The 20,577-nt window shown below is 36.8% G+C and overlaps 1 protein-coding gene across 8 annotated transcripts in view; it reads left to right on the top strand.

Annotated features, from left to right (window-relative positions):
• NCKAP5 (NCK associated protein 5) overlaps positions 1 to 20,577 on the top strand; it is a 947,236-nt gene that overhangs the window by 335,293 nt on the left and 591,366 nt on the right. For all 8 annotated transcript variants that reach the window (XM_041739534.1, XM_041739539.1, XM_041739533.1 and 5 more), the window contains one exon: positions 14,398 to 14,471. In XM_041739534.1, the coding sequence (XP_041595468.1) occupies positions 14,398 to 14,471 (74 nt within the window). The remainder of the gene's footprint in view (positions 1 to 14,397; positions 14,472 to 20,577) is intronic.

The raw sequence follows: 20,577 nt of genomic DNA, 5'->3' as shown, positions 1-20,577 counted from the left end.
ATGCTGAAATCTTCCTGTGTAATTGGCAGTTGATCCCATAAGCATGATTCTCCTGGAAGTTATTTCAGATACTTGACATAACTGTAGGCTCAAGTTCTCTCAGGTCGAACGAGAAAATGCTCAGAGGGGAGCATGTTTTCCCACTGCTCAATGTCACTTTCTGCCCTGGCAGAGCTAAGACTGCCAAGTAGACGTGCTGCCCCATGAAAGTGGTCATCTGCCAACTGATGCAGTCTCTTTATTTACAGGAGACAGGACCCATTGCCAAAAGAGGGGCTTCATTCTTCCCCTTCCTTCCTGTTAGTTCCCACTTGGCATTTTCCTGGTCATATTTAAAGATATGAAAAGGAACAATGGCAGCCAGATGTGTTCTGCTTTGCCCCATGCTCCTTATGCTACTATTGATGTTGGCTTAGGAAACCATATTGAAATACCACTTAACTGGTCCTCAAGGAGCTAAGTTTGTTTCTGTAGAGTTGGCCTCTTCCTTTAGGATGCTGGGCAAGTCCAGGTGTTTTTTTTTTTTTTTTTCAGCACTAGGGTTGCCACAGCTAAAGAAATGGCCTAGAATTCTCGTTACATTAGGGGTCCTCCATGCTGGCAGCCCTAATGGAGGACAATTCTACTGAACACACCTACCGTGTCTGCTGCAGAGGCTCCAGTGAGTTCAGGCTTTGGTTTGTTCTTAGACCCTCACACTCAGAACCCAAGTCCTACCCCAGCCTACTGGCTCTACCTCTTCAGGATGAAATTAAATGACAGGAGAGGACAGTTCTTTGTTATCCTCTGTTAGAATTTCCCTGGTACTTGCTCTTTAGTGTGGGGAGGGGGAGATGGCCACAGAATATTGTGTTCAAATCAATCACATAGTCTATTGCCCAAGACACCCTGCTTACTCTTTCAAAGTTGGGTCTGACCTTAAAGATTTTCTGGTTCAGCTCTTCATACCAGTTTTCTCTTGAGAATATTTTTGACTATGGTTTTGTAGCTTCTGTCAATCACATTAAAATCTGATTTTGCATAATTTGTAGATTTATTACTCTTGCATATTTCGCATTGGCAACGTGGCTTTATTCTATGTGTATTCACGTGCATACATATACCTTGCAAAATACTACATCTGAGAAGGTAGCTGAGAGAGGACAATATATCTCTTCAGAGCCTCCAGCCTTTATTTCATGTGATGTGTGGCAGGGGGATATCTGTGGTCTCCCACAATACATCATTTGATGTTAACATGGAGAACAGACTCAGTGGGAGGAGGAAACATGGTGGGCGCTGGTGGCATTTCATAAGTTCTGATGCCTTTTTGTTTTAGAAAATTCAACAGGACAGAACTAGTATTTCTCTTCCCCAAAACAAGTCTGGATGTTTTAAATAATTAAAACAGTAGCCTGCAGCCACGTGAAAGTGAGGAAAATTTAAGACCCATTCCATTACTTTCATTTTCTGATTTTTTACAATGAAAAATAGACATAAATGGCATCTTCTTCTGAGCACCACCTATTCCCACCCAAAGGCAGTGGAGGGAAAGTCTTTGAAATACTTTGCTCCAGGAAGAATGTTCTTTCCTCCCATATGATTTATGAGTCCACAAGTGAGAAATGCAGCTTAACAGGCGACATACTCAAATCCTTGAATCTTTCAGGCTCAGAAAATAAAATGCAAACAAGGTTTATGTGTTAATGCATAAATGCATAATCCCTTCACCCAGTAGGAAATACCCCATTTCCTGAGGGGAGCCTCTTACTAAAGATGAATATGAAAGCAAATATTTAAATATATTTTTATACCCCTCCTGTGTAGCAAAGGGCATCTTCCTTGGATAAGCAGCTCAAGTTTTCCTAGAAGAGTTCCTGGCTTTAACGTGAGTGGTACCATCTGCTCTTTTTTTCTGAAACATCTTTATGTTCAGTCTTATTCCCTAATGATAATAGGAATGTCAACAAACTTAAGGCCTTGACTTACTTCAGTAGAATAGGTGCTGTGAGTATTGCAGGGGCGGTTTGGAGTATTGCAGGGAAGGTTTGGCTGATGATGGATCGGTTTTGTTGTGTGAGCCCCTAAGAATGATCATCATTCGGGAGACCATTCTCCAAAGGTGCCTCAGAGAGAACTGGCAACATCTTTTTCCCTAGGTCTTCTTAAGATTACATTTTTGGGCCCGATCTGACTCAGAGTATCTGTATCTCTGGTCCAGGACCTGGCATCTGCCACTTTCCCAAGTGCCTCTGTAGCCTCTCAGGAACACTGAACTTTAATAAGCATCTCATATTTTCTAGAAAGTTTTGTTCATAGAAGGTAGGTTCAGCCTACCCCTGTCACAAATTTTCTCTTTCCCTCCCCAGTGAGGACATTGGAAAACCTACTCCACTAAAAGTTCTTTGGTCAAGACATGAGGGGCCTCCATATTGGCAACTACCATGGTTATTTTGAGGGCCTCCCTTACTTGATCATTGATTGTATCTGGCACTCCCTTCTTCCTGAAACACTGTTCTGAAATACCAATCTCTTGTTCCTCTCCCACTGGCTTCTCCTTAATTTCTTGGCCTGTTCTCCTCCTCCCAACCTCCAGTTTCTGGATCCTTTCCTCTTAGTGTTGTTCTTTCATCAGGGAATCTCACTTCAGTCTCCTGGCTCCAAATACTACTCATCCACACTATGGAATCCCAAATTTCTGCCTCCCAGACCTCTTGTCTGAAGACAAATGTCCTCATCAACATTTTTCTCCCATATGTGGTAGACTTCTCAAATCTAATTGCCCAAAGGAGAAAAATTTATTCAACGCCCTTGCACAAACATGCTCCTTCCATAGTCTTCTGTCAGTAAATGGAACGTTAATTATCCAATTGCTTAGGCAAAAAAACAGAATACTACCTTTGATAACTTCCTTTTTCCGTCTTCTTACGTTTAATCCAGCAGTAAATTCTATCACCTTGATCTTCAAAAATACATTTTGAATCCAACAATTGATGACTCTCCCTATGTATGATGTCTCTGGTCCCAGGGATTGTCCTGCCAGTGGCCTCCAGTTGGTCTCCTGGCTTCTGCTCCTGCTGCTGTGCACACACACTCCCATTTTGCTTTTAACAGTAGTGGGGCAATCATTGTCAAACTTCAGTGAGATGGTTTCATTCCTCAGATCAAATTCCCCTGAGGTTGCTCCTTATTTCACTAAGAGCAAAAGATAAAGTTCTTATCAGGACTGTGAGACCCTTACAGATCTGTCTCTTCTCCATATCCCAGGTCTGTGTTGTTCCTGGAAATTGCCAGCACACTTCTGCCTCAGAGTCTTTGTGTTTGTTCTTCTCTCAGCCTATGATGAGTCTCCCAAGATAGCTATCTGGGTTAGTTTCCTCATTTCCTTACAGGCTTTCCTCAAATGTTGTCTCCTCCTCCATCAGGTTACATTCGCCTGAACCCTCTGCTTCAGCTCCTCTTTTCCCTCTTCTCTATTTAATCTTGCCACAAAAAAGTTAACTTCATTTAATTATTTTGTCTGTTTTCTCCACAAAAATGTAACGTTCATGTAGGTGGAGACTTTTGTCTATACTGTTCACGCTGGATTCCTTGACATGGAAGAGTGCCTAAACATAAATTAACACTCAAAAATATTTGTTGAATAATTGAATTTGGCATTATTTACACAGATCTCATTAATTTTTAAAAAGGACAGTGAATGGTAATTTTTAAAAAGGACAGTGAAGGGCTATACAATAAAGTAATCCCTGCGATAGTAAGGCAATAATTCACAAAGAGTGGTCTCCAGAACAGTAATAGCATCAGAATCACCTGAGAGCTTGTTAGAGATGCAAATTCTCCAGCCCCATCCCACACACACTGAATCAAAAACTTTGGGGTTGGCCCAACAATTTGGTTTAACCAGCCCAGGTGGTTCAGATGATTCAGATGAACAAATGAGACCCAATGACTCTGAGAAAATAAATGTGTTAGGCTCCCCCAGATGATGCTTCAACCAAGTTCAAGTGCACTAGTTTCTTAAAATGCCTTAAGGCTCTAACTGGAGTGACATTGGTGCCAACTTACTTCTTGGCACGTGTTTGCAAGTCCTGCACTAAGTGTTGATATATTTTTTTTTTTTTTATGATAGGCACACAGTGAGAGAGAGAGAGAGGCAGAGACATAGGCAGAGGGAGAAGCAGGCCCCATGCACCGGGAGCCCGACGTGGGATTCGATCCTGGGTCTCCAGGATCGCACCCTGGGTCAAAGGCAGGCGCTAAACTGCTGTGCCACCCAGGGATCCCAAATGTTGATATTATAAAGAGTTTGTATCTTGACCTTTTCAGGAAAATCAAGGAGTCTGGCTTTTCCAGTGTTCCAGGGCAACTTTGGAGGAGTAGTAGGGGATAGAATTAGAAAATAACTATTCAGATTTTGAAGGGCACAGATAGTAGACTCGGGGGCGGGGGATTGTTGCACTGTATAGAGAGTGGAATGGCATTCTGTGATCCAATACTTGAGTGGAAGGAAACATTTAATAAGTACAATATACTGATGCGATTGATCCATTAGTTAATTCTGTATTTTGACATTATACCAGGTTTTGGGTGGTCCTATAGCTTTCTGTGGCTGAACTCTTCTACCTAAACTAGCGTGTGACCTAACTAACTGAGGCTTTCCACTTACTTAAGGCTCTATCAGTGTCTCTCTATCAAAGCAATAAGGTTAAAATGAGTACTCTATTTCACTTGTATATTTGTTTTTGTCTGTGTATGTACACAATCTACTGCCATGTTGACAATTGATATGTTCCTGATTTGTAGAACTTTAGGAGAGATAGAATTATTTTTCACTTTACCCTCAGTGGGGTTGGGGGTGGGTACTAAAATGAATTGAGTTACTTTTACCACCAAAGTGAATTCCTTCATCTAAACAATTTATCTTATTTCTCAAACTGCCATTAAATGCCATATATAATAAAACGGAATAGACAGCTTAGAAATACAATTCTCATGTCTTTTTTTTCCACTTAAAACCAAGTAAGTATAGCTCTTATGTCTTTTCCTCAGAGAATACATAAGTAATACAATCTTCATCAAGTTTGATAAAAATTGAAAGATGTGTATTTGGATTCATTCCATTTATGAGAGTAGAGTGCTGAACATCAGATGATAATTTAATTTCTGCCCTTGGCCTTGTTGAACCTGGGCAGGCAAGTCAAAGCAAAAGCAAAGCCAAATTTAATGCAGATTATCCAATTAGCATGCACCTGAAGGTTTATTTCTGACCTTGTTTGATGGCATTGCATGTAGCCACATCTCCCTAAGTGTAGGGAACAATAGAGTTTCCCCCCTTACACTGCCTCCAGTTCTCATCTTACCAACATGGAGTCTACCTGGAGGGCAGTCACCAGTGGAAAGGGTGTGTTCTGCTTCAACTTGGCCTGTTAGAGTGGAAAATGTGCTAGATTGAGCGATTGTTTAAGTCTGTCATTGTGGAACCCCAAGCAAACCATTTAACTACAATCTGAGCCTTTGTTTTCTATGTTGAAATGGTAACTGTGACTCAAAGCTATTGGGCGGATCAAATGAGGATACCAAAGTGCTTTAGAAAACTCTGACTACAAACCTATGTCCATCCATCAATACACTGATGTTATATCAGCTGTTTAGTACTTAACTTTGTATATTTGCCAGGTTAATTTCAAAAGAATTGACTAATATTTACTGTGTTACTATACACAGTATAAGCCAAGCTTATGGCTTACAGTATAAGCCAAGTTGTTGTAACATAGAGACTCCAAAATAATATGTTTTAGATAAAATAGAAACTTCATTCTTTTTCAGGTAAGGGGGCAAAGGAAAAGGTTAGAGTGGGTGGACAACTACTTTAAGATCAATCAGTTTTGCCATTCTCAACATTTCCTATTCTGTCTCAGGGCTGAAGTTTGTTAGCATTCTCAACTGGGGGATGAGTGTATATGGGTAAGCACCTTTTCTTTAGGTTGGAGATCCTTTGGATATTGCATGCGCCATTTTTGCTTACATCCTATTGGCTTGAATTCAATTACATGTTCATATCACCTTTGTTGGAAATAGAATCTCTAGCTCAGAAGCCATGTGTTCAGCTGAAACTGAGAAGGAGAAGGAGCTATATTTAAATGAAATAAAGGAATGGGGCACAATTTTGTAGTCTCCAGCAAATTGAGATGTCTTGTTCTGCTAAGCTGTACTCATAATTTGATTTACATTGATTGCATTACATTGATACCCAAGAGCAAGCAATAAGACGTTTCAATGGTTCTGGTTTCTGTGTGTCTATATTCTGTTACTGTTAATGGATACTAATGAAATTTTCATACATGGCAGAGGTCATAAACATCTTATGACCAGGGCACTAAGATGTTTGTGCTCTGTAGGGTTTTCTATTCAACATGCTATCAAGTATCCATCCATTTTATAGCAATCTTTGGTTATGACTTTTTGGGACACTTTAGATTTTCGGTGATTGTGGAAGCCCTGGCAGTCTACTAAATTTTCCAGGAGAAGATAAAAGAAGCCTTGGGATAGAACCATACCCTTGACACATGATGGCAGGAAAAAGACAAGGATCTCAGAGCAGTAGATGGAAACAGGAAACCCTTTCAGAGAACACCAGAGAAGGATAGAGTATGATTTGAAATGTCAAGCACTACAGGAACTGATCATCAGGAACAATGCCCTGCGACTCCACCTGCGGTGGTCACTCATGGCTCTAATAAAGCAGTTCCACTGAAGAGTTTGCAGTGCAAGTGGAAGAAAGGTTGAATTGTTTAATACATGAACAAGGAGGAATTAGAGGTTGGCTAATGGAGAGATAATGGCAGTGAGATCAATCTGCTAGAATTGATATTTCTGAATTGATTTGTGTTTAACATTTAAAAATATATCATTGGAAGAATCTATGTCGGCACAGATGCCAGTCAAATGTGAGAGAATTTTTTCTATTCTATTGCTAGAATAGAATCTATCTATTGCTGTGTAATTCCCAAATTTGGTATGTTTGAAATGTTTACAATCACTGTGCAGGTGTACCTTTTTATTAAGATGACAAATAATTTTTGAAGGTAGCATCATTTATTATAGTTGTTAGTCATTTTCCTAATTGTGGAAACCTCTGTATCTAATGTTAGTTGTGTTATCTGAACAGCTGGCCTGCTGGTGTGTGCTACTTTGCCCAAAGGTGAACCGGGAATCCTACATTAGTGGTGACAAGAGTGCTGACACAATTTTACAAACTCTGCCATAAATTACACTGATTATAACATCAAGATTATTTGGAAGGATTTGGGATCCCTGCAAGCTTTGATTTTAGTATTGTATTTTATACTCCACTTTAAACTAATGATACATTGGATCCTCTCATCATTAGAATTCATTTATAATGGGTCTTACTCAGAATTGACCTAGATCAGACAATTCACATTAAGTGAGCTTATGCCACACAGATATGCAATGCTAGGTGTATCTATAAACCTCTAATCACTTTAAATGTTTCATACTAATTGCCCTGAATCATGTGCATTAAAGAAATGAAAGGCAAATTTCCTGAAATACATCTCCAAAATGATTTTAATTTGCATAAGTTTTAGCCAAGAAACAGATGTCTTTTTAGTGCTGTACCTTTGTAAAACTTTTAAGCACATTATACAAATATGTCTTGGTGTAACTTGGTGTTCCTCTCTAATCCTAACTTGGGTGAATTGCTTTTAGCAGAACACTGACAAGGATGAGTAATAATAAAAAAGAGACACTATTGTTTCAAACACCAGCTTAGTTTCTTTTTTAATTAACATAAACAGTTGCATTGTGATATTTTAGATCTTGCTTTCTAAAATTTAATTATAATAAAATTTTTGTGGATTTTATTTTCTGGGGCTATATGTTTCTAAAAAAATCATGACTTTTTAAATTTGTGTAGTGAGCATATAGTAAACTAGAAAGAGAATTATGCAGAAGAAATTTAACCCATAATACTATCATATACTATGCTTTCTTCTCTTTTAATCTTTTGTATATGTTTTCAATATTGTAATTAAAAAAGGATTATGCAGTCTTAAATCCTAGGTCTTTCACCTAATATTATACTGTTTTCCATTTTATTATATATTCTTTACAAATTGAAGGAATTACATAATTCCTCAAATGGACAAAGAGTGCTTTATCTTAATCATTCCCACATTTTTGGAAGCTAAGATATATCCAGTTTTTTCATGTCATCATAAATAATATTTGAACATCATTTGTTTTAATTTGATTGTTTACTCAGGATGATTCCTAGACATGGCGTTTCTGGATCAAAGGTACATTGATGTTTTCATTTTCATGACCTATTATCAAATTGCTTGACTCAGCTGTTAAACATGTAGACAAAATATACCCTTGTACTTAAACTTTCCTGATTATTAAGTGTAGAACAATAATTTTGTTCCTATGTACAAAGAGACTTTTGTGTGATCTGGCTCTCCTGTTTCTCATTCCCCTCCATCTGTCCATGACAAAGATATATAATGTATACTCTACATCTTACATCTGGGACTTTTGTTTACTTTTATATTTATATTTATAGACATAAAATCCATTTAAATTCCTTTGAATTTTTGTTTTATATTATAAATTCTTTATGCATCACTCAGGTAAAGAATGTGTGTATATGTACACGTATGCACACACATGCCTACATTTACATATTTGGTATATATTCATCTCTTCAGCATTTGGTATATATGTGTATATATAAGTTCAAGGAAGTTCAATATACATATGCACACATGTTTCAATTAAATTAGACGCTTTATTTCCTGAATTCATGAGTACCTGTGAATATTTTTCTGTTGCTTTGTTCTAGAACAACTACTTGATTGGTGATTGTGGATTTAAATTCAAAGGTCTATGTTCCTTATTTCGGTAGATATTGGGGATGGCTGGAAGCTATGAAACAGCCTTTCTTAAATCTTTGGTAGGAAACCTGTTTGTTGGTTTAGATGCTTGTGGTCCCCCCCTACATCCACTATTTTTTCTTAGCCCTTATGCAAGCAGATGTGTGGATGGTTTATAGAAAAACTCTACCTAGAATGTGATGTGGGGAGCCCTTTTGATGTGCATGTTCAAGTCCTTTTTTCCCCTCTCTGTTCTGAAATATTTCCTTAATTATCTCTTTGATCAGGAGCACCTGGGTGGCTCAGTGGTTGAGGCTTTGACTCATCCTGGGATCCTGGGTTTGAGTTCTGTGTCAGGCTCCCTGGAGGGAGCCTGCTTCTCCCCCCACCTATGTCTCTGCCTCTCTCTGTGTCTTTCATGAATAAATTTTAAAAATCTTTTAAAAAATTATCTTTGATCATTATTTCCATCCCAAATCTTGTGAAGTACTCCAGAGCCATAATTGTTAGACAAATCTACGTTTTCTGATCCAATATTCATTATGTTTCTTTTCTCGTCTTTATCTTTTACTTAATTTACTTAGATTATATCTGTCCTCAGGACTATGTATGTGCTTTCAAGGTCAGTTCTACTTTCATATCTAAGGTGGGTTTTTCATAAGGAAAATGAGTAGAATAGAACCTTGACTGAGTTAGTTACTTTGAACAAAATCTTTGTGGTGAGTAGCCAAAGGAATGCTTGAGAAACTGACAGTCTTCACAGGTAAGCTGTGTTGCGCTCGATGAATGTTGACACCAAGGATAATTGGGTTATGTGTGTATGTTTTTCTCTAGTTGTAGCATTTTCAGAACTAAGTTAATTCTACTAAAGAAAGGGCAGGAGGGTTAGTGAGTATTTAAGTCCTGGCCATAATTGTTTCTAGATGAGATACTTGAGAAGTAGACTTCATTTGTGTGACCAATTTCATGCCAATACACCAAGATCCATTGCCTTTCCATGGTGGGAAGAGTTACTCTGTCATAAAAATCACAGTGGGGACCGACAGGTTTTAATTTTGCTTTTGCGATGTGTATTTCCTTGAAATTCTTAGCTCACTCAGCTCCCTTTTAATTTTTTTTCTTTACTTCAGCTTATCTTGTTTTATAAAAATCAATTGAGCTATCTATCTATCAGAGCACCTGGGTGGTTCAGTTGATTAAGCATCTGACTCTTGGTTTTGGCTTAGGTCATGATCAGGGTCATGGAATTGAGCCCCACATGGGGTTCTGTGCTCAGTGAGGAGTCTGCTTATATTCTTTCTCTCCCTCTCCCTCTGCCCCTCCCCCAACTCTCTCTTGGGTGCACGCACTCTCTCTCTCTAAAATAAATAAAATCTAAAAAATAAACCCTAAATTGGTTATCTTTTCATCTCAGTACCTTTTTTTTCCCTTAAGGTTCTCTGCGCATTTCATAGGGTCCATACTTTTCAGGATACTACTGAACATGTTAAGGTTTTTCTATAATGTCATAGTTCTCTTAATCATTTTCAAAGTGGTGCCCTGTCTCCTGACTAAGGGTGATGTTCTGTATCTCTTGTCCTTTCATACTTTGTCATGGGTTTTATGTTGTCTGTTTTCAATGCACTTATTCTGAAGTGATCCATCCAGTTCTGGGTTAGCCAATAGACAGTGAATATTCTATTTCCTTGCTATCTACATTTATAAAGAAATTTTGTTTAAGTTGGCTCAAATATCCAGTGTTTTTCAGGCAATTTGGGGAGCTATGCTTTAGTGAGGTGGGATTTTGCCATGTCCTTTCTTTCCATCTGTACCTTTGATACTTTAGAATACTGGGTACCCTATTTAATAACATCCAGTATGTGCTTTATGGCCAAGCTCTTGCTGTGGGTATAGTAGCTACAGTATTGCACTTGATATGACTATAGCTTACTGCAAACCACTGCAGCCCCACTGCCTTCACCATGAATTGTTTTCTTGGAGTTAATATCCAAATAGACAAATAAAAAGTGGAATAATCCTATTTTATTTTTATAAAATGATAGATATTTCTTGTTAGTTAACTAATTTCTCCAATTTAGAGAAATGATAAATGTGTGAGGATGCTGCGTAAGGGTAGAATTTATCTGGGGTAAAAATTCATTCAACAGAAAGTACATGTATGCACTGTATTTTTTTTTCTCATTTTATTTCCATTAGCCTGTTTGTGTGTGTGTGGGGGAGAAGTTGGGGAGAAGTGAGTGGGGTATAGGCAATACCAAAAACACTCAAGTAAAATATATTGGATGTTAGAAGGGACAGTGCTATGGAGAAAAATAAAGTTCAAAAGGAAGGAAAATTCATATTCCTACTTTCCCATTATTACATTGGTTAAGAGCTCATAGTTTTCATTATAGTTAGTTTTATGGGAAATGGGCGGAGCTACTTTATTTAATTTGCATAGTAAATATTATTACAGATACCACTTTTTTTTTTTTGGTTAAGTGTTCTAGGCAACGGGAAGAGCATAGACAAAGACATTGGGGATGAGAAGGTCAGAGGGTGGGTTTAGGAAGAGCGTACACAGATGGTTCTGGACTAGATTTATGGCAGGATTCAAATCCTGGCTCTGCCACTTCTTTGCTATAGGACACTGGAAAGTCTGTTACCTCATTTTCAAAATGGGGATACTAATAGTATCTACCTTATGGGGATATTGAGATTAAATGAGAAAACATTGTGAAAGTACTTAGCACAATGCCTGACACAATGACGTTTTGTGAAAGCTTTAGTTAAGATAAAAATAATAGGTCAAGAAGCCTTTACGTGCATTGAATTTTCCAGGTGGTAACTGCTGTCTTCTGAACAAGATTTGGCTTTTTCATTTCACCTTAGCAACAACACAGTCCTAGTATTCACTCAGGTAATGGTCTCCACAGATTGGAGTCTTTGCAGATGCTGTTTTCTTTCCCTCATCCCTCTTTTCTCAATATGCTTTCCTCCTTCTTTTCTTCCAGGTGTTAGATTAGTACCATTTGCTTGGAGTCTCCTTCCAACCACTTTATATAAGGGAGGTGCCCCTTCCCTATTTAAATTCTCTCATCACTGGTGTGCTTCCTTCATAGCATATCAGTCAGTAGTCAGAAGTCAATGTGTTCACTTGTTATGTTTTTCTCTACAGAATATAAGCTCTTTGATAGAAGGAATTTTTCTCTCTGTTATTACTCTATGAAGCAAACTTAGAATAGCATTTGGAGTATAATACATTTTGATAAAACAGTTGAATAAACAATGGATGAATGACTTTGAGATTTATGTATTTGTTTCTACTTGGAAACTGTATTTTAAAAATATTGATGAATGTATTTGAAAATTAATGTCTTTGATAACTTCAAGTGTTCTAAACCTTTAAATCTTGATCAGGATGCTTAATGCCATAAATACAAACTATTATAACTTTCTGCACTAACAGATATTTGCTTTAGTTTTGATATGCCCAATGGTATCTTTTAAATAATTAACATGAAAAAGAATATTATTTGAAAAGAATAAAATTCTTTAGCTCATGATCTGCAATGGAGTTATACTGTCAGAGAAGAGCAGTTTTAGCTAGGTAAAGATATGGTGCACTGTCTAGCCTACCTGAAATATGGTAAAAAGTAAAATGACTAAGTGGGTAGACCCAGTTCCAGAAACTTAGGAAAGGGCTTTTTCCATAGTATCAGGTCAATTCTTACAGATGTAGTTTCCGCCCTCTCCCATTATAATACTTATTCTTATAGGAGCAGTAGATTATATACAGCACTTAATCAAAACAAATCTATATCAGAAAGAATCAGCATTAATCAAAGTTCTTAGTTTATCTCAAATCCATAAGAAACAAAACAGTAACTTTCACGGGCACCTTACCACGGGAACCATTAGTTCATCTAAGGCAGTTCTAAGCATCTAAGCATCTAAGGCAGCTTAGATGAACTAAGCTAGTTCATCTAAGGCAGATATACTATAGACACAGAGGACTGTAGGCTAGATGTTCAAATAGAAAGTAGAAGAAATATCAGGTTCAGGATGAAACCAATCATCACAAATTTTACACATTGTATTTAGTTCCATAGTTAGCAACTGAAACTATTGCATATGAACTTCATACTCAGAAATCACTAATTTAAAAAATCATATTTTATAACCTATGGACTTCTTTCTTTTTAAGATTTTGTTTATTTATTCATGACAGACACACACACACAGAGAGAGAGAGAGAGAGAGAGAGAGAGAGAGAGGCAGAGACACATGCAGAGGGAGAAGCAGGCTTCATGCAGAGAGCCTGATGTGGGACTCGATCCCAGGACCCCAGGATCACACCCCAGCCTGAAGGCGGCACTAAACCACTGGGCCACTGGGGCTGCCCAACCTATGGACTTCTATAAACCTCTGTTACAAAGGAATTCCTTATTTTTCAGAAATATCTCTTTAAAATATGGTTTGATTGAGAATTTAAAAATATACCTTGCTTTCATATCTTCTTAGAAGCCAGATTCTTTTTCTCAGACAAAAAAAAAACAAAAAAAAAAACAAAAAAAACAAACTCACAAAACCCCCAAAACAATTTAGACTATGTCTTTATATAAGGAGATAAAGGAAAATGAACATGTTTCATCCATGTCAACAATATGCCCAGTGAATAAATAAAGCATTCTATCTAATTCAAAAGTAGCATTTTTACTAGGAGGTAATTATCATAAGACCGGTAAAATCAAGTTCTGCATTGTCTACTTTATTCTTATTTTCCTAAAATCAGCAGCAACATTGACTTACTTATTTTTTAAGATTTATTTATTTATTTTTAGAGAGAGAGAGAGCACATGTACATGCAAGTGTGAGCAGGAGGAGGTGCAGAGGGAGGGAGAGAATCCTCAAGTTCAGACTCCTGCTGAACAAAGTGCCCTACATGGGGCTTGATCCCAGGTCCCTGAGACCATGACCTGAGCTAAAATCTGGAGTTGGCCGCTTGACTGATTGAGCCACCCAGGGTTCTTGGTTTGCTTATTTTTATATAGTTGAATATATGGACCACAATGTAGATGACTATGAAATTTACCTTTCCTCTGTGAGTAAGAGGGTTTTTATGCTGAATCTATAGAACTCCAGTTCTCTGTTTATAGAATGATCTGATAATATGGAGTAAATATTTCTCTCCAGGGAACTCTGTATATAAGTAACAGATATATTAATTCCTAGAACTAGAGGGACCAGGGATTATCTTGTCAAACATCTTTCCCTTAGGGCACCTGGGTGGCTCAGCAGTTGAATATCTGCCTTTGGCTCAGGTCATGATCCCGGGGTCCTCAGATAGAGCCCCACATTGGGCTCCCTGCAGGGAGCCTGCTTCTCTCTCTGCCTATGTCTCTGCCTCTCTCTCTGTGTCTCTCCTGAATAAATAAATAAAATATTTTTTTAAAAAATCCTATAAAAGAAATATAGTCTGAATGTTGGTGCCTATTGTAATGAGGCTTTATTTGTCTTTGTATGTCTGCATGTATAGGAATATATGGACTCCAATAAATACATTGAGCATCTTCTAACTCAGCTCGAGGAACAACATAGAAGTCTATGGAGGTGAGTGAAATCCATGTCTTTACCTTAGAGCAGCCCTGACAGTTTTCATGATGATCATGGAGGCAAGGAGTTGGCAAACTGTCTCTTCTTACACATGGTGTCAAAAGCACCTTTGGAAGCAGAAATCACCAGAGACTCCTTAGAGAATTGTATCCCTTTAATGAAAGTAAAGCAACAGTGCCAGAAGTTGTCCTTGAGTCAAGGACCTGCTCAGAGCCAGGAGGATGGTGAAAACCATGACACTTCGTTAAGGTCAAGAAATAAATTTGTCCAAGGTCACAGAATAAACTTATGTTGTTGTAACTACAATCCAAATTTTTTTAATCCTTGTCTGTTTCAAGATCAAGCTTTTTTCTATAATTGAAAAGTTGAGTCTAGCTGCTTAAAATATCTGCTTCTCTTCATATTAAAGGAGAATATTTTAAGAATGCTGTTCTGTAGGCCTCTCATGTTTAGTTTTTCTATATGGTGGGTTCTGATTCTCAGTGAAGAAATGTATAGGAGAACATTGGTGCAGGTAAACTGGAAAAAGAGGTTAATATCATAAAAGGCATATTCTCAAGTTACTTGTTCACTGGTGCCTCATGGGAATCGAAGCTGATTAAAATGATTGTGTTGTTATATTCTAGATCTTTAGGGTCCATGTGATCATGCTCTGCACAGGTACTCCTATGGAATCTGCCATTCTTTTTCTAAATTACTATGGCTTTTGGTATCTGGAATAAACCTGCTAGTATTTAATTACACGATGGCTCACATTGTACCAGGATTGTTTAATGTAATTAGCTTTCTCTCCCAAGGGTCAGTAAGCCCCTGAAGTCCTTTATTTCTTATCTCTTGGCAGCTGGAGGAGAGTGCTCTCTTTATACACAGAGGTGGCGGGTAAATATTTGCTAACCCTGTGGCCTTCTTGCCCAATCTCATCCAAATGTATCACCATCAGTCTTTGTACCAGGCAATGCTGCCCCTTCTTCATGCATCTTGTAACAAATCCTAAAAACCTTGAAATTTGTCTTATCTCAGGGATGGTAGTTCTTGGTCAAAATGCCTAATAATTTCATGTGTTCTGTCTTTTATATTAGTTTCCCTGCCAAAGAATAGGACTGTGCTTGTAGCAATGGTTCTTCCATTGCTGTGCATGGAAAAACTGCTGATAGGATACTACAATACATAATTTTTAAGTCCACTTGCTGTTAGCAGACATAACGAACTAATCTTATATACCTCAATGTGAAACTGTTAGATGTGTTTTTGAGAGCTATATGTGGTGTCAATTAAGTTCTCTTTTGCTAATCAACGTATTGTATTAATAAAGCCGCAACAATGTATTTATAGTTACGTATCTTTTAGATTATATTTCTCATAGATGTCCTCCAAGATATAAAACATTATTTAAGTGAATTGTAACATTTTCTTTCAACCATTTATATAGGATATTTGGTTTTCCCTATCTTTTAAAAGAAAAATATATACAAAAAATGATGAATACCATCTGATGAAAGAAACTAGAGTTTAATTCGGTCATTAAGTGTGTCTTATTTACATCATTGGGGAGGAGTTATGATTTCATGGGTCTTTGAACCAAAAAAACCTGCCTGTTTTCCTCCTTTGGTAAGAAAGCTAATAAAAATCTTTTGATCTTTTTGGATTGGATTAAATGAAAATCCACTTTTTCAGGCAAAGACTTAACCTAACATAAAGTAAGAGCTCAGAATTTTGTGTGCAATCACTTCTATTTTCCTTCAGAAATAGAATTATTGCTGCTGAAGAAGCAAAGCCTTATACATACTGGCAGAAGATCTAATAAAAAAAACTTCATTTGAATAACAATAAAGGGCAGTAATGATATTTCAATAGTCAGAAACTACCAAGGAGAAGATGGAAATGGGTAGTATTGAAAAGAAAATGAAAACCAATAATAGCAGATTTATATACTATTTATTGAATCATGAAATTATCTTTGGTTATATTTTATAAACAGATCTTGAGTGACTTGAAGTGGTAGGCTTTCTGATGGCTGGGACAATATCATAACTGCAATTCTAGCCAAATTGTTTTTGGGTGAAGGATATGCCAGTTACAGTGAGCAGCGCGAGGAAATTCTTTCTGGTTATAATTAAATTTTTAAAATACTTTCTTGAGTTAAAGTACAATCTATGATGCAAAGGATCACAGGAACAGCATGTCACGTATTCAAGCACAATTGGATTGTCTGAAGTTGAACAAATGTCCTCATAAGTCAGTATAAACTTTTTTCTGATTTCTATTATGCCTTTGATTTGTAGCTGCTGCAATTTTCATGGAGTGGGCTATTATCATTGCTGCTGATCTTAACTGATGGCCTTCGATTTATATTTTAACCTACATATAACTTAGACAAATCCTGAATACTTAGATGTTCCAACATCAATTGTATTCAGCATTAATTTATGGCCACAATGTTTAAGGATTGATCAAAAGCATTATAGACACATGGTATACTATTGCTACTTGCTTAATAATGAAAGAATGGGACCAATTGAAACAAGATCGGATACAAAAATAAGTCTTTCCTTATTTTCATGGAGATGGCTACTAGTCTTTAATAGGTTGTAGTTGTGTCTTATAGTATAAACATCTGCTGTGACACAAATACTTGTCCTAATTATACTCTCAAAATAACTAGTTATTTTGGTGCACTGTTTAGTATTCTACCGAAATAGATATATAATCTGTCTCTAGTTTTCAAATTGCAAAAGAATCTGAAGTTCAAATATAGCTGTCTAAGAATGAGCAGTCATTTAGCTCAAAAAAGACACTTTTTGACACCAACAGAAAATTCTTATGAATTCATCTGAGTAGATTGAGTCAGAATCTAAAATCTAGTATAAGATTGGAGTACAAGTCTGGGTGGACCTACTTTGCTCTGCATCTCCCTGTTTGAGGAAGAAAACTAAAAATCCTCAGTGACAATTAGTTTAGTAGTAAATGTTGTAATGGGATGCTAAATTTCTGTATGTTTATTTGTTTTAATGTGGAAATTTAAGAATAGGAGAAAAGGCTCTTTTACACTTAATGTCTTTTAAATCATCTACCATTTCTGATTTGGTGAAACATAACTGACTGACAAGAGAGATGGTAAGGAAACAACTGCTTAAAATTCTTCTTTATCCATTCTCAGCTTCAAATTAAAAGAGTTTAGAACAAACACAAACAGTTGGAAGACACCAATTGAATTCATGAATATTTATAGTGTTAATGACGCCTTCATATCACATGTGAAATTAAATGTGAAAAATGGAAGCAACATTAATACTATAGAAATAGAAAAAGGCCTGAAAGTTTTGGAGACTTGGACTCTTGGCCTGGCCTCCCCAAACTGGCCACGGGGCATCCTCTCTAGAATAAGTTTCCTTTCCTGTAAAAAGAATCTATCAGTAAAGCCAGTATTTAAAATTACTGAACCCTGAGATTATTTGAAACACATGGTGGTTAAAATAATACGTTTATATAACACGTACAAATACATGTTTAACCTTATTTTTCTCTAATTATACAGCTGGATCATTTTATAGTATTTAATACATATATTGTAGAAAGCTTCCAAGAACATAAGTAGAAACCAGTAAAATAGCAGAAATACCTAGCAGCTTGCTAATAACTCAACCAGACAATATCCAAGTGTTCACCTCAAAGTTTCATGGCTTGAATTAGAGGCAGTGTTATCAATAGTCTGTACATAAAGAATAATTCCATGCAGCCAAAATTAAATGAGAAGATCTGGTGAATACAGAGTACCAGCTTCTAGACTACAGATCACAGATCAGAATCCCATTTGAGGAAGCTCTGTGTAGGCTAAGGATTCTCAGTCAAGGCACTATTGACATTTGGGGCCAGACCATTCTTTACCTTGAGGGTTGGGAATAAGGTTGTCCTGTGCATTATAAGTTGTCTAGCATCATCCCTTGCCTCTACCCCACCACATGCCAGTACCAAGCCCTCTGTGGGACAATAAAAAATGTCTCCAGAGTCCAGAATCCTCTTTCCTCCATGTTGAAGACTAGTGATCTAAATGATCTGTGAGCATTTTCTCAAGCACATTCTAAGAAAAATGAATATCCTTGGTAGATGTTAGAGGTGTTTTGTTTTGTTGTGTTGTGTTGTGTGTGTGTGTGTGTGTGTGGTCTGTGTGTGTGTGTTTAAAATGAGTAACTCTGTGGTCAAATTTGAGATATACTAGGTAAAATAGGTAAAATCAAGTTTTAGAATGTTTGAATTCTAGAACTTCTCAGAGCCATTTAAGTGACTAACATGTGTTATGAATTTCAAATATAGGATATAAAATAGAATTTTGACTTCTTAAAAAAATCCTATCTTTCTTGCAGCATCTATTCTGATTAAAGTTAAAAGGAACATATTTTGGGAAATAGTAATCTATCCAGTTCAATAATGAAATATACAGAAACATTATTGTAACTATTTCCTCCCTCTTACTTTACTTCACTGGTACTGGGATGGGCACTGTAATTGAAGATCAGCTAACAGTGTGAGAAGTCCAGGTTGTTAGTAAAAGGGGAATGGAAATATAGGAAAAGGGCAATTTCTAGTTCTTCACCATTTTCTTGAGGGGTAGGAAAATGAAAATTGCTCCTGGGGTAGCCCAAGCCTCAATACAAAACTCCAAGAATCTGAACCACTATTGATTACAAGCTATGCTGGCCCTAGTAAAGCATTTAACTTCTGCTTCCTCAAGGGGAAAAGTGATGGTTTCCTACATCATCAAGGGGAGTAAGATACCTAACTGAAAACCATATATAGATCTCTGGTTAATATAAAAGTCCCTAGGGCCTATCCTTTCCAGCAATAAAATTATAATTTTAATGTATACAAATTTGAAAAACAAAATTACTTGAAGTATAGTTGACATACAATGTTACTAGTCTCAGGTGTATAACGTAGTGATTCAACAAATCTACACATTACAAAATGCTCCACCATAAGTATAGTTACCATTGGTGAGCTTACAGGATTATTACAATGTTGTTAGCTATAATCCTCATGCTGTACTTTACATCCCCTGTCTTATTTATTTTATAAATGAAGTTTGTGCCTCTTGGTCCCTTTAACCTTTTTCACCCATCTCCCATCCCCTCTGACAACCACCATTTTGTTCTCTATGGGCATCTATTTCTGTTTTGTTTGTTCCATTGTTTAGATTCTATACATAAGTAAAGTCACATGGTATTTGCTTTTCTTTGACTTTTCATTTAGCATAATACCCTCTAGGTCCATCCATGTTGGTGCAAATGGCAAGATTTCATTATTTTTTGTGACTGAGTAATATTTCAGAGTGTATTTGTGTGTATGTATATATGTGTCTGTGCAAAATCGTATGTTATTTATTACTGGACACTTAGAGTGCTTCCATATCTTGGCTATTATAAATAAGGCTGCAATAAACATAGCAGTACATGTATCTTTTTGAATTAATGTTTTTGTTTTCTTTGGGTAAACACCTAGTAGTAGAATTACTGGATCATATGGTATTTCTATTTTTAATTTTTTGAGGAGTCTCTATAATGTTTTCCACAGTGTTTGCACTACTTTGCATTCCTACAAACAGTTCACAAGGGCTCCCTTTTCTTCACATTCTTACCAAAACTTGTTACTTTGTTTTGATTTTAGCCATTCTGACAGGTGTGAGGTGATATCTCACCGTGGTTTTCATTTGCATTTCCCTGATGATGAGTGATGCTGAGCATCTTCTCATGTGTCTATTGGCCATCTGTATATTTTCTTTAGAAAAAAAGTCTATTTGGATTCTCTGCCCATTTTTAATCAAATTACTTGTGTGTTTTGTGTGTGTGTGTGTTGAGTTGTATAAGTTTTTAAAATATATTGGATATTAACCCATTATCAGATATATCATTTGCAAATATCTTCTATTCAGTAGGTCAATTTTTGTTTTGTCAATGGTTTCCTTGGCTGTGCAACAGCTTTGGTATAATCCCAGGAATTTATTTTTCCTTTTGTTCCCCTTCCATGAGAAGGCATAACCATAAAAATGTTGCTAAGGATAGTGTCCAAGAGACTACTGCCTGTATTTTCTTAGTAGAGTTTTATGGTT

Source organism: Vulpes lagopus, chromosome 24, assembly GCF_018345385.1.
Source record: "Vulpes lagopus strain Blue_001 chromosome 24, ASM1834538v1, whole genome shotgun sequence".
NCBI lineage: Eukaryota > Metazoa > Chordata > Mammalia > Carnivora > Canidae > Vulpes > Vulpes lagopus.
Note: the sequence above shows the minus strand (reverse complement) of the source record. Positions and strands in the feature narration are given on the sequence as shown.